General features: G+C 53.7%; 1 protein-coding gene across 1 annotated transcript in view; it reads right to left on the bottom strand.

The window, feature by feature from the left end:
- Positions 1-8,206: 8,206 nt before the first annotated feature.
- Lsm4 (LSM4 homolog, U6 small nuclear RNA and mRNA degradation associated) overlaps positions 8,207-11,365 on the bottom strand; it is a 5,835-nt gene continuing 2,676 nt past the window's right edge. Inside the window, exons 2-5 of the mRNA XM_021170197.2 lie at positions 10,356-10,397; positions 9,102-9,200; positions 8,844-9,024; positions 8,207-8,620 (exon numbers count right to left, since the gene is read on the bottom strand). Of these exons, the coding sequence (XP_021025856.1) occupies positions 8,529-8,620; positions 8,844-9,024; positions 9,102-9,200; positions 10,356-10,397 (414 nt within the window). The 3' untranslated portion in view covers positions 8,207-8,528. The remainder of the gene's footprint in view (positions 8,621-8,843; positions 9,025-9,101; positions 9,201-10,355; positions 10,398-11,365) is intronic.

The following is an 11,365-nucleotide window of genomic DNA, read 5'->3' as shown; positions in this document are numbered from 1 at the left end:
ACCCAAATGTTGGGGTCCTGGCATCATCTAGTCCGTGCCACTTGGCCACCGCAGGCTGGCCACTTTGCCTGTGGGCATTTGCCACCACTGGCCTTTCAGGCTGACAGATTGACTGTGGGACAAGGATTAACAAGGGACAATAATGAGTGACTAGCAACAGAATGGAGCTGTGTGGGCCTGATCTCCACCTCTCTACTGACCATTTTGATGACTGTATCAACTGTGGACTGTATTTCTGCTTAGCCTGGCTTACCGGACTGCCTCTCAAGGCCAGGATGCCAAGTGCTTCATCTGCACTGGCAGTTTCACCAAAGAGAGGGAACAACTTGTGGGGTGCCCCTGGGGATCCAAAAGGAACCTTGGAGCTAGGGGTCTTTGGGTGTGAGTCCTGTCTTGGCAGGAATAAGGGGATTTCTGGCAGAAAGTCTCAGTATTTCCTTTTTTTCTTTTTTTTTTGGGGGGGTGTTGTTTGTTTGGTTTTGGGCTTTTTTTTTGTTTTTTGAGACAGGGTTTCTCTATGTAGCCCTGGCTGTCCTGGAACTCACTTTGTAGACCATTTTGGCCTCGAACTCAGAAATCTGCCTGCCTCTGCCTCCCGAGTGCTGGGATTAAAGGCGTGTGCCACCATGCCCGGCTTCCTATTTTTCTGTAACCCCCCCCCAAAATATCCTTCAAGGAAGTGGCCAAGCCTTTGCGCCAGTAAGGGCCTGAGGCTCCTGCTTGAGACCTTGCTGGTGACTGTGGTGAGGCCTGTGAGTCGCTCCACTTATCCCTTTCACTGTGGCATTCAGACACCCTGACACACCTCAAGGCCCCCTCCCCAAAGGAGAGAGCCCTTAACTTCTGGAGGCTCAACTGACTGTCACATTGAGGTAGGTGTCATAGGAGCACCCGGGGAGCCCTAAACTCACACGAAGCTCAAAACCCAGCAGTGAGTGGTCCTGTGGGAACCAGTCTGGTTCTGGCTGCCGACATCAACATGGGATGTCTTGACAGAAGCTATTTCACCTCTTCACAGTCTGTGACGTGTACCAAGACGTTGCCGTGGCTACCAGGACGACATTAGCATTAGTTATGATGGAGTCTGTCTCGTGCTGGCAGCACACACACCACACAGCACAGCTCCAGACAGAACTGTTTCCAGGGCACGGGTGCACAGCCCATGCAGTTTAATGGAAGAATGGCCCACACAGCAAGGAGGGATTCCTCCCACACACTGAGTCATAGCTTGAGCCCTGACTCGGTTTACCCATTAGTGGCCCAGTCTGGAGTCTTCCAGAAGGAGCAAGTTCCATGCAAAGACTGAATGAGACAGGTGTAAGGAGTCTACTCTCCTGTCAGGTAGGACGGGTGTGTGTGCCTGGCTGGCCTGAGTTTCCTCAAGTGCTTCCTCTGTAGTCCTGACTCAGTGGCCACTATCTCGTGGACCCTTCTCTTCTCTTCTTTTTGTGCCCACTCTCAGCCAGTGAGAAAGCTCTGACCATGACCCGGGCTGGCTCACCAGCTCCCAGTCATTCTGAACACTTGAGTGCAGAAAACTGGACCCATCTCAGCTGGCTGATCTGTGAATCTGTGACCCTGACCTTTTTAATTTTACATTATTTTAATGTGTGTGTGTGTGTGTGTGTGAGAGAGAGAGAGAGAGAGAGAGAGAGAGAGAGAGAGAGACTTGCCTGCGTGTACACATGCACCATGTGTGTGCCTGGTGCCCATGGAGGGGAGAAGAGGGCATCAGATCCCCTGGAACTAAATCACAAATGTGAACTGTCTGTGGAAGTGAATGTCTGTGGAAAAAAGTAGCCTGTGCTCAAAACCACTAAGGAGCCTTTAACCTCAGCACTTGGGAGGCAGAGGCAGAAGGACCTCTGAATTAGTGGCCAGCCTGGTCTACAGAGTGAGTTCCAGGACAGCCAGGGCTACACAGAGAAACCCTGTCTTGAAAAAACAAGCAAGCAAACAAACAAACAAAATGCTGAGCTGTCTCTCCAGCCCCCCCCCCATGTTGGACAGATATATGGATGGGTGTGGGAGTGTGCAGGGACCCTGCTTGCCCGAGATGCTCAGCACGTGAGCTTTCTATTCTTGTAGGTTGTCTTTTAAGCTGGACATGCCCTGAAGGAGGCTGCTGCAAAGTTCTGCCCAGGGAGTTTCTTCTCACCATGAGCCCGACTTGAAGCCAGGAACCTCCCGCACTCCTTTCCCGTGCGTCTCCTGGCCTTGGCACACCTGGCTGAGTGCTCAGAAGCTTCCAGGGAGCAAGGGAGAGCCGGTCTAGCCAGGTCCCGAGAAGATCAGCTAGTAGCCTAACATCCTGGGGGCAGAAATAACCTTAGAATTGGGCGGTAACACCAATAGTCTAAAAATTACAGCACTGGGGTGACAGAGCCAGGTGGATCTCTGAGTCCAGCCTGGTCTACAGAGTGAGTTCAAGGCCAGTCTAAGCTACACAGAGAAACCCTGTCTAGGAAAAACAAAACAAAACAAAATTCAGAGCAGAAAGAAAAGGGGCTCGGAAAGGGAAATTCCTAGGATCCATGACATTGGTGGATAGATAGTTCCAGAAGGCTCAAAGGAAGGTATCCCTGAGCAAAGGTCGTGGGTCAGAATTTGAGGAGTGGGACAGATTTCAATGAGGGGCCTGGAGTGGGGTGGGGCGCATGAGGGGAGGAACAATCCTTTGGGCCTAGAGCTTCATCAGCAGGGTATGAGATTGGTTATTTACCATCCCATAAGTTTCTGCTTGCCTCAGTTTCTCCATCAGTGTGCATTCCCCAGGAAAGGCCTGGGCTCTGAACCCCAGCTGTGCTGTCCTGTAATGTGGTCACCCATCCCTGGCTACTCTTGGTTTGCAGGAGTGCCCACCCATGAGATATGTCACCTATCCCAGGAGACTGAAGTGCTAAGGTGGACACTGTTCAGAAGTTAGATTTCCTGTCTCCAGTGATGCCTGAAATCTGCTAAAAATATCTGTGCCCCCTGCCAGGGAGGCAGCTATGACGGTGGCTGGGCTGCAGTGATGATGCTGAGCCCAGGGAGCATCCCGCAGAGCCAGTTGCCATGGTGATGCTGACTCACAGGCAGAGGCAGGTAGTGGCATCTGGTACCCGGCTGCCCGCCTCTGCATGGCCAGCACTCAGCATCCTGCCCAGCACCCACCCCACAGCCTCTGCAGGAAACAGGGTCGCTATGGGGGCAGAGAGAGCACACAGGCTGCATCCTCCACTGTCCCTGTGTCACTGACCTGTGTCATAGTAGGAAGATGTCAGAAGTGGTTTGGCTTCTAATGACCTTGACTGGGGCCAATAGGATGCACGAACATATAACCATCTGCCAGACCTTTGATCAACCCATCCACCCACCCACCCAGCTCTCATGTCTGCCTGACCTCTCACCCACTCTCCCACCCTGCTCTCATCTGTCCTGTCTAACAAGCCCTTCATTTCACATTTACAAAACATGTCCTGTGCACTAATGTACTCATAGTCATGGCGGGGCGGCTGTGCTGGGTGACCTCATGGTCACTTGGACCCATCCCTGGTGCTGGCTAAGACCCTACCTGTTCCTCATTTTCTTGTGCCTGTCTCCCGCTGCCCTCCATTCCCACACCTCAGGTTGCCACAGCCACATCAGCTGCAGCTAACTCCCTTTTCCACCATCCACCTATATCAGCTGATTTCTGCCCCAGGGCCTTTGCACTTCCAATTGCGGAAAGGACCCTTCTTTTTCCTCAGCTGACCTCTGGGCCTCCGGATTCTTGGTTTCTTTATATTCTTCCATCCTAGGCGATGGTACCTGGCAGGCTGATGCCAAGCACCTTGGGTTACACAGTGAGTGACACTATCTCCAGACACAACAAAAGCAACAGTGCATACAGAAAGGAGATGGGTGGTGCACACCTATTAATCCCAGCACTCAGGAAGTGGAGGCAGGGCTATCTCTCTTGACTTTCAGGTCAACCTGGATGCCTGGAGCATGAGGTCCTAAACTTGATCCATAAATTCTGGGTGCCCCCAGAACTGGGGAGGGAGAGACAGACAGATCCCTGGAGCTTACTGGAAACTGTAGAGCAAAGAAAGGCTGGGTGGGGTGAGATAGCTGAGCAGCTACAGGCGATTGTCAACCAAACTAAACCTGGCAACCTGAGTTGAATCCCCTGGTACCCACATGGTAGAGGGAGGGAACTCCAACAAATTGTCCACACACACACACACAGAGTGTATAGACAGAGAAATTAAAACAACTTTTGAAAACCAAAGTGGCCAGATGGTGATATCAAACGCTTTTAATCCCAGCATTAGAGAGGCAGAGGCAGGAGGACCTCTGAATTCCAGGCCAGCCTGGTCTACAGAGTGAGTTCCAGGACAGCTAGGGCTACACTGTCTTGGAAACCCTGTCTTGGAAAAATCGAAAAGAAGAAAGACCAAAGTGGACGCTTCTGGAGGAATAGCCCATAGACTGTGCCGTGACTTCAACACAAAGAGGCATTAATTACACAGAAATAAGTCATATCAAAGAATAAAATTCACCCAGTAAACTCAAAACGAGATGAAACAAACCCTATGCTTGCTAAGAAGCTGAGGTCAGGAAGGACGGTTCCCTAAACTGTATTGTCTAGGGGTGACTCACCCTCCCTCAGGGAGAAGCAGGTGGGGCCCGGGCACTGCGTGACCCAACGGGACACCTGCTGAGTGGCAGCTGAGTCCAGCGCCCAGGCATGGCTTGTGCCAGCCCCTGGGCCTTTGCACATGCTATTGTGGCTGCCAGAGGAACCTGTGCCTGTGAGTTTGTAGAAGCCGCCTAGGCTTCCTTGCTGTCCTTGTGGTCCCCCAGCTTACTCCCACCCCATCCTGCCCCTCCCCTTGGGTCTCCAGAAAGATCTGTGGCTTAGCCTGTGAGGGCAGACAGGGACACTGGGGGTTGGGGGCAGAGGACTGGAGAAGATGGGACATGGAGCTGCAACCGGAGGATGAGAGCCTGGGACTTGCCACCCTCCTGCCTCAGCTAGGAGAGGTCTCCAGGAGCAAAGGAGATCAGAAACGGTTCCCCTCACAGAGGGCTGCTTGCGGGGCCGGGGAGGGCGCGGTGGAGAATCTGCAGGACGCGGGTATTTTTAGGCGCTGAACGAAGCTCTGAAGTATGTCCATGGCCCCTCCCGACTGCAAGCTGGGTGGCTGCTTTGGAGCCTGGATCCAGTGAAGGCGGGATGGGACGGAGGGCGTGAGTCACCGCCTGGTGGCTGTGAGGCCAGGCGGGCGAGGGAGGGAGCTTGCAGAGGCTGGTGCTGCCCAAGGGAGGCTCAGCTCGTCGGTCTTCACTGACTCCCACAGCTTGTAAAAAGCAACGCCTGGACAGCATGAAGGTTCCCAAAGATGCCACTCCTAGGTGGGTCTATGCCTTTCCTGAGTACTTAATGCTTACTTTCTACTTGGCTGGTCCTGGGGTGATCACCATGCTGCGCACTTCTTGTATACCAGGTTAGCCCTAGGACTCTGCCACAGTATATATGCCAAAATGGTCACAGTGATGACTGCCATGCCACATATTTACTGGGTCCATGCTGTGCACAAGGCTGATGGATGGTTCATTCGCAGCACACATTTATTTAGCACCTGCTGCATACCAGGCTGATCTTAGGAGTGATGATCATTGGGTCGCACATTTGCTGGACACTAGGCCAGCAATTCACTTGCAGTGTGCACTTATTAATCACTTACTGCATACCGGACTGGCCTTTGGGTGATCAGCATATCATTTATTGAGCACGTACTGAGGTGCTGGTGCAGAGAGGAAACTGAGGCACTGTGGAGTTGAAGTGGTCCAGGCACTTTATCTATTTAATGCTTCCAAGCCTGTCTGGCCCCACTGCTAGGTTGAAGTGCCTTGTTTTGCTTGTGTAGTGCTAGGCAGGGAACCCCAGTACTCCACGTAGGCTGAGGGAGCCACACCCCTGCCCAGGGGAGGATTTTTTTTTCTAAGTTTATCTTTGAGAAGCCCAACAAGCGGAGGAGCCCAGAGAATGAAAAAGTTCTTAACAAGAGCCAGGACCTCACTCTCCCGTTTCTGGCCAGTGCTTGGTTCCTTGTTGGCTCTTGATAAAGCTGAGGGCAAAGGTTACTGGCCACATCAAGTTCTATGTTACCCATGGGCATGCAGTGCTGTGTCTTGAGACAGGGTCTCACTGTGAATACCAGGCTAGCTTGGCTCTGCCTCCAGTGCTGGGATAAAAGGGGTATGCCACTCAAGATGCGACATTAGGGACTGGAGAGATGGCTCAGTGGTTAAGAGCACTGACTGCTCTTCCAGAGGTCCTGAGTTCAACTCCTAGCAACTACATGGTGGCTCACAACCACCTGTAATGGGATCCGATGCCCTCTCTCTTCTGGGGTGTCTGAAGAGAGTGACAGTGTACTCAGACATGGCAACATTAAAGTGTACAGCAACCACTCTCTGTTCCTGTGTAGCCACAAAGCTGAGCAAGCCTGGAGTATGGCCAGGATGGACCCTGGGGTCAGGTCTCCAGGAGCGGTGGAGGAAAGGTAGCTGGGGAGGAGCCGCTGCTTAGCCATCAGCAGGTGTGAACCATGCACTTCTGGCTCCCATCCTCTGGCACACTGACAGGCCCTAGTGAGGCTGTTCTTGCTCTTCCTTGCTATGGGAAGGAGGAGCCTCCTGAGTCCCCTCCTCCCTGGCTGAGTCCCATCACCTCCTCTGTTTACCAGGGTGCACTCCTCCAGTTCATGTGTGCCTGTCCACAAGGCCTTTGTATCTGCCTGGAACACTAACTAGGTGGCTGGCCCTGCAACACACCCTCAACTGACAGTACTCAGGGTCAAGCCCAGGGCTCGGTGCATACTAGTCAGTGCTCTATGCCTCTCCCTGGCACCTGAGGGTCAGAGGACAACTTGTAATCCCTTCTCCAAGTCCACCATATGGGTCCTGAAAGTCGCCTGACTGCTTCTTCAGCTGGCCTCCTTCCTGGTCCTTTCTTTCTGCATGGTGGATTTGGTCTCTCTGTGGCAGGCTTCCCCTAGGGGAAGGGCAGGGCTGTAGGGCAAGGGCTCTGCTGTTGGCTAGGTGCCAGTCCTTCCACATTTGGACAACCATTGTAAGACGTCCTGGTGACCACAAAGTGAGTGGCCAGGAACCTCAGTGTCCCTTACACTGTATGTTACTAAGCACCTGCGAGGAGTCAGGAGGGGTAACTATTGTGGGAAGACACCCATCATGAAAGGTGGCCCCTCTGCAGTCCCTGGACCTGGGTGAGTCACCTTTCAGGGCAAGCTACCCACAGGACAGCAGCTTAGATCAGGTGATGGGTGTGGACAGCAGCCCTGAGGGCCTGGCTCAGAAGGATCTGGAAGGCAGCCTTCAGGAACTAGGTCTGGCTTCTGGCTTCCTCTCTTCGGCAAGGGGCTAGGGCTGGGTTCCTGGAACTCACTGGGAAGAACACAGAAACCTCACTCAGCTCAGGAGCTTCTAGAAGCCAATGCACCTAAGGGGGGTGCATGAACCAGGAAGCAGAGTTGACTGTTCTTCGTGGTGGGACAGGCATGGAAGGAGCACTGGCGACCAGGGCTAAGCTGGCAGGAAGCTGCAGGGCCCTGGGGGCAGACCATTCAGCAGGCAGGACTGTGGCACAGACTGACCCCTGGGACAGGAAACAGACACAGGGGACCTGGAGAGTACTCAAGGACGGGCTCCATTCCAAGCACCCCAGTGGCTGTCATCTCATTCCCAATATCATCTTCTGGTTTTCATGGGTACCAGGTATGCATGTGGTAAATACACACGGACAAATACACAGACACATGGGCACAGACACACACACACACACACAGACAGACAGACAGACACACACACACACACACACACACACACGTACGTGTCCCATGCTGTGCTCTCCCTGGGTCACTTTCCCTGTGGTGCGCTCTGGAGTTGTATGGGATCAGAACTGTTCTGCCTGCGGAAGCAGCGTGACAGCCTCCTACCCTAGTCTCCCGCAGTTCAGTCGTTACAGGCCTGGCTTTTTAAGTGCTTTGTAGCTCCGGTTGGCCTAAAACTCCTGACTCTACCTCTTAGCCTTCTAAATGCAGGATCTGCTGCTCTACTCTCACCTCTACTGGCAGGACACACAGACAAGCCCCATGCCCAGGGAACTGCTCCCTCTGATAAGACCCAGGTGCCCTGGGGAAAACATGCTCAGGGCTTAGGCAGAAGGATGGCTGGCTCCTTCTATGGTGTTTGCTTTTATTTTTCAAACAGAAGATGTACAGGGTGCGGCTGGTAAAGGACAGGTGAGCCGCCATGGGCTGAGCCTGCAGCTCCAACTGAAACTCAAACATGCCTGGAAGAAGTCAGCCCGTCAAAGGGCATCCAAGGCTCCACGGGCACCTCAGACTCGGAACCTTCCAGAAACTGAGTCAGTGGCCAGCGAGGGACTTCACTGGACCAGACGACAAGTGGGGCTTCACACAAAGGTGCCCTGAGGCCTCGCCCACCATTCTGGGCTCGGCTCAGGCCGGGACTGTTCACTGCTTGCCTGCCTGCCGCCCTGGCTTCTTCTCGGGCTGGCCTCGGCCTGCACCTGGGATGCCACCCCGGCCCCGGCCACCAAACACACCTGCGCAGGACAGAAGAGGCAGAGTTAGACACCAGCTTCCCTAGACAGGGACAAGGGTCTTCCCCTCTGTGCCCTGTGCCACCGCGCAGGGTCCTGTGGGAGATTCTAGGTTGTACTGAGCCTACAGGAGCCCACACCACCATGTCCTACATGTGATTGAAGAGGGTGCAGAGAGGCGAGTGCCCGGGTGTCCCTCCCCACCTCATCCTCACAGGGACCCCACCTCGGCCAGCGCCGCCCATGCCTCGGCCTTTCTGCTGCTTCTGCTGCTGCGGTCCTCCTCGCCCTCTGCCCTTGGCGGCCTCCTCCCGCACCATGTCGATGATCTCATCAGGGATGCGCAGGTACTTGATGGTGCTGCCACGGATGTAGCACTCAGGCATCCTCCAGAACTTGTCACCATCCTGTGGAGAGGGGAAGTGTGACAGGTGGGCACAGTCCATCCAGGCCAGCAGTGCACCCTCCCTGCATGACCACTCACCCGTGACGTGCAGATCACCTCCCTGAGGTTGATGTTCATCCAGTTGTCGCAGCTCACCAGGTGCCCGTTGTACGTCTCCCCATTCTTCAGCTCCACCAGCTGTGGGAGAGCCCATCAGCCTAGTTCAAACACAGCTAGCTTCCCATCCCAAACTACAGCTTTCTGGTGTACTTTGGGATCAACCTCTAAGGGCTGGCTGCCGCTCAGCTCATATGTGAGTGCTGTGATGAGCAGGCACCGCCCAGGTTCCCCACCCAATGTATGGACAGAGACAAATTAAAACTCCACACTAGCTGGGCATGGTGGCACACACCTGTGATTCCTGGACTCTGGCGGCTGAGGCAGGAGGATAGTGAGGAGACAATGGGCAAGCCCAGTCTAGTCACCTACAGAAGGAATGTTAACACAGCCAAGAAAATGACTCAAAACCACTGAGTGACAGACAAGCCACACTCAGAAATGCTCACAAGATGCAAAGGAGCAGACGTCAGGTGGGCTCAGTGCACAGGCAGCCAGGGCTGGGGTGGACCCGAGGTGGGTGCTGAGGGGAATGAGAAGAGGCTGGGCTCTGGCTGTGTGGAGTCTATAAACGCACTACACACCACAGAGGCATGGCTCCTTCCGTGGCACCTCGGATGGAACCCAAGCCTGTAGCGGCCACACTGCTGCTCCTTTTCAAAAAATAATGCTTCAACCAGTGGCAATGCTCCTGCTGCAGCCTCCCAGGCAGCTGCGATGCCAGGGGACCTGGTCTATGCTGTGACTCTCAGGACAGAACCAGGGGCATGAGTTGCACAGTGCCCAGCTTATTCTTGACAGTACTTTAAAAAGATTTTTTTGGGTTTTTTTTTTTTTTTTTTTGGTTTTTCGAGACAGGCTTTCTCTGTGTAGCCCTGGCTGTCCTGGCACTCACTTTGTAGACCAGGCTGGCCTCAAACTCAGAAATCCGCCTGCCTCTGCCTCCCAAGTGCTGGGATTAAAGGTGTGCGCCACCATGCCCAGCTATAGATTTCTTTGTGAACGTTTTCCTTTGTATTGCATTTGCCTTTCTGTCTGTGTGCAGACAGGGCAGAGAACAACTTCAGGGAAGTCATGAACCCCTCCATCATCATATGGGTCCTGGGGATTGAACTCAGGTCCTTCAGCTTGGCAGCAAGCACCTTTACCCACTGAGCCATCTTGCCAGGCCTTCAATCATGAACTGCAAAGGACTGGGCTGTGGGCACATGAAGGGAGGTGGCCCAGAGTGCTTACCATGGGGTGATTCTGCGCTGTCTTCAGCAGCGACAAGGGAAGCTGGAAGACAAAAGTCAGTGTGAGGTGTAGTCCTCAATTCAGGGACGACCACATGGGCATGGCTACCCCCAATGCACGCGCCTGTCTTCAGGTCACAGGTAACCTCACATCATCTCATCCTACAGATGTGAGCCACCTGGACCTCCCGGACCATTTTGGTCATTTCTCCACAATTTCTGTCACCTGGAACCAAAGAAGGGGGGGACAGTCCTCTGTCTGGAGGTAGCTTTTCTGAGGCAGAACCTTGTCATAACCCCAGGCTGGCCACAGCCTTCTAAATGCACAGGGCTGCACACCAGCCTGCTTCACATCCCATCCATCCATGTGCTTCCAGAACAGGTGACTTGGGCTGCCTGAGCCCCAGGGCTGAGGTCAAGGTGACAGCAAGGCTAGTGACACTCTGCCTTCCAGAGCCAGCACCATAAAGACCAACATAAAGCCAGGTGTGTTGTGCTTCACCCGTCATCCCAGTGCCAGGGAGGCTGAGGCAGGGGGATAAGGAATTTTAGATTATTTTCAGCTACAGTCTGAGATCAGCCTGGACTACATTAGACCTGTCTCCAAAATATACAAAAATCAAATTACAGCCAAGCATACAGTGCACACATTCAATCACTACACTGAGAGGCAGAGGCAGGTGAATATCTATAAGTTCCTGGCCAGCTGGGTTACACAGTGAAACAAACAAACAAACAACAACAACAACACGAGGGGCTGGAGACATGGCTCAGCAGGTGAGAGCCCAGGCTGCTCTTCTGGATGCCCTGGGTTCAGTTCCCAGCACTCACATGGTGGCTCACACGTCTATAACTCCAGTTCCAGGGGATCCAGCACACTCACAGACACATGCATGCAGGCAAAACACATGAAATAAAAATAAATTATTTTAGCCGGGCGTGGTGGCGCACGCCTTTAATCCCAGCACTCGGGAGGCAGAGGCAGGCGGATTTCTGAGTTCGAGGCCAGCC

This window comes from Mus caroli, chromosome 8, assembly GCF_900094665.2.
Source record: "Mus caroli chromosome 8, CAROLI_EIJ_v1.1, whole genome shotgun sequence".
Taxonomy (NCBI): Eukaryota; Metazoa; Chordata; class Mammalia; order Rodentia; family Muridae; genus Mus; species Mus caroli.
This window is presented reverse-complemented; position numbering and strand designations above follow the sequence as displayed.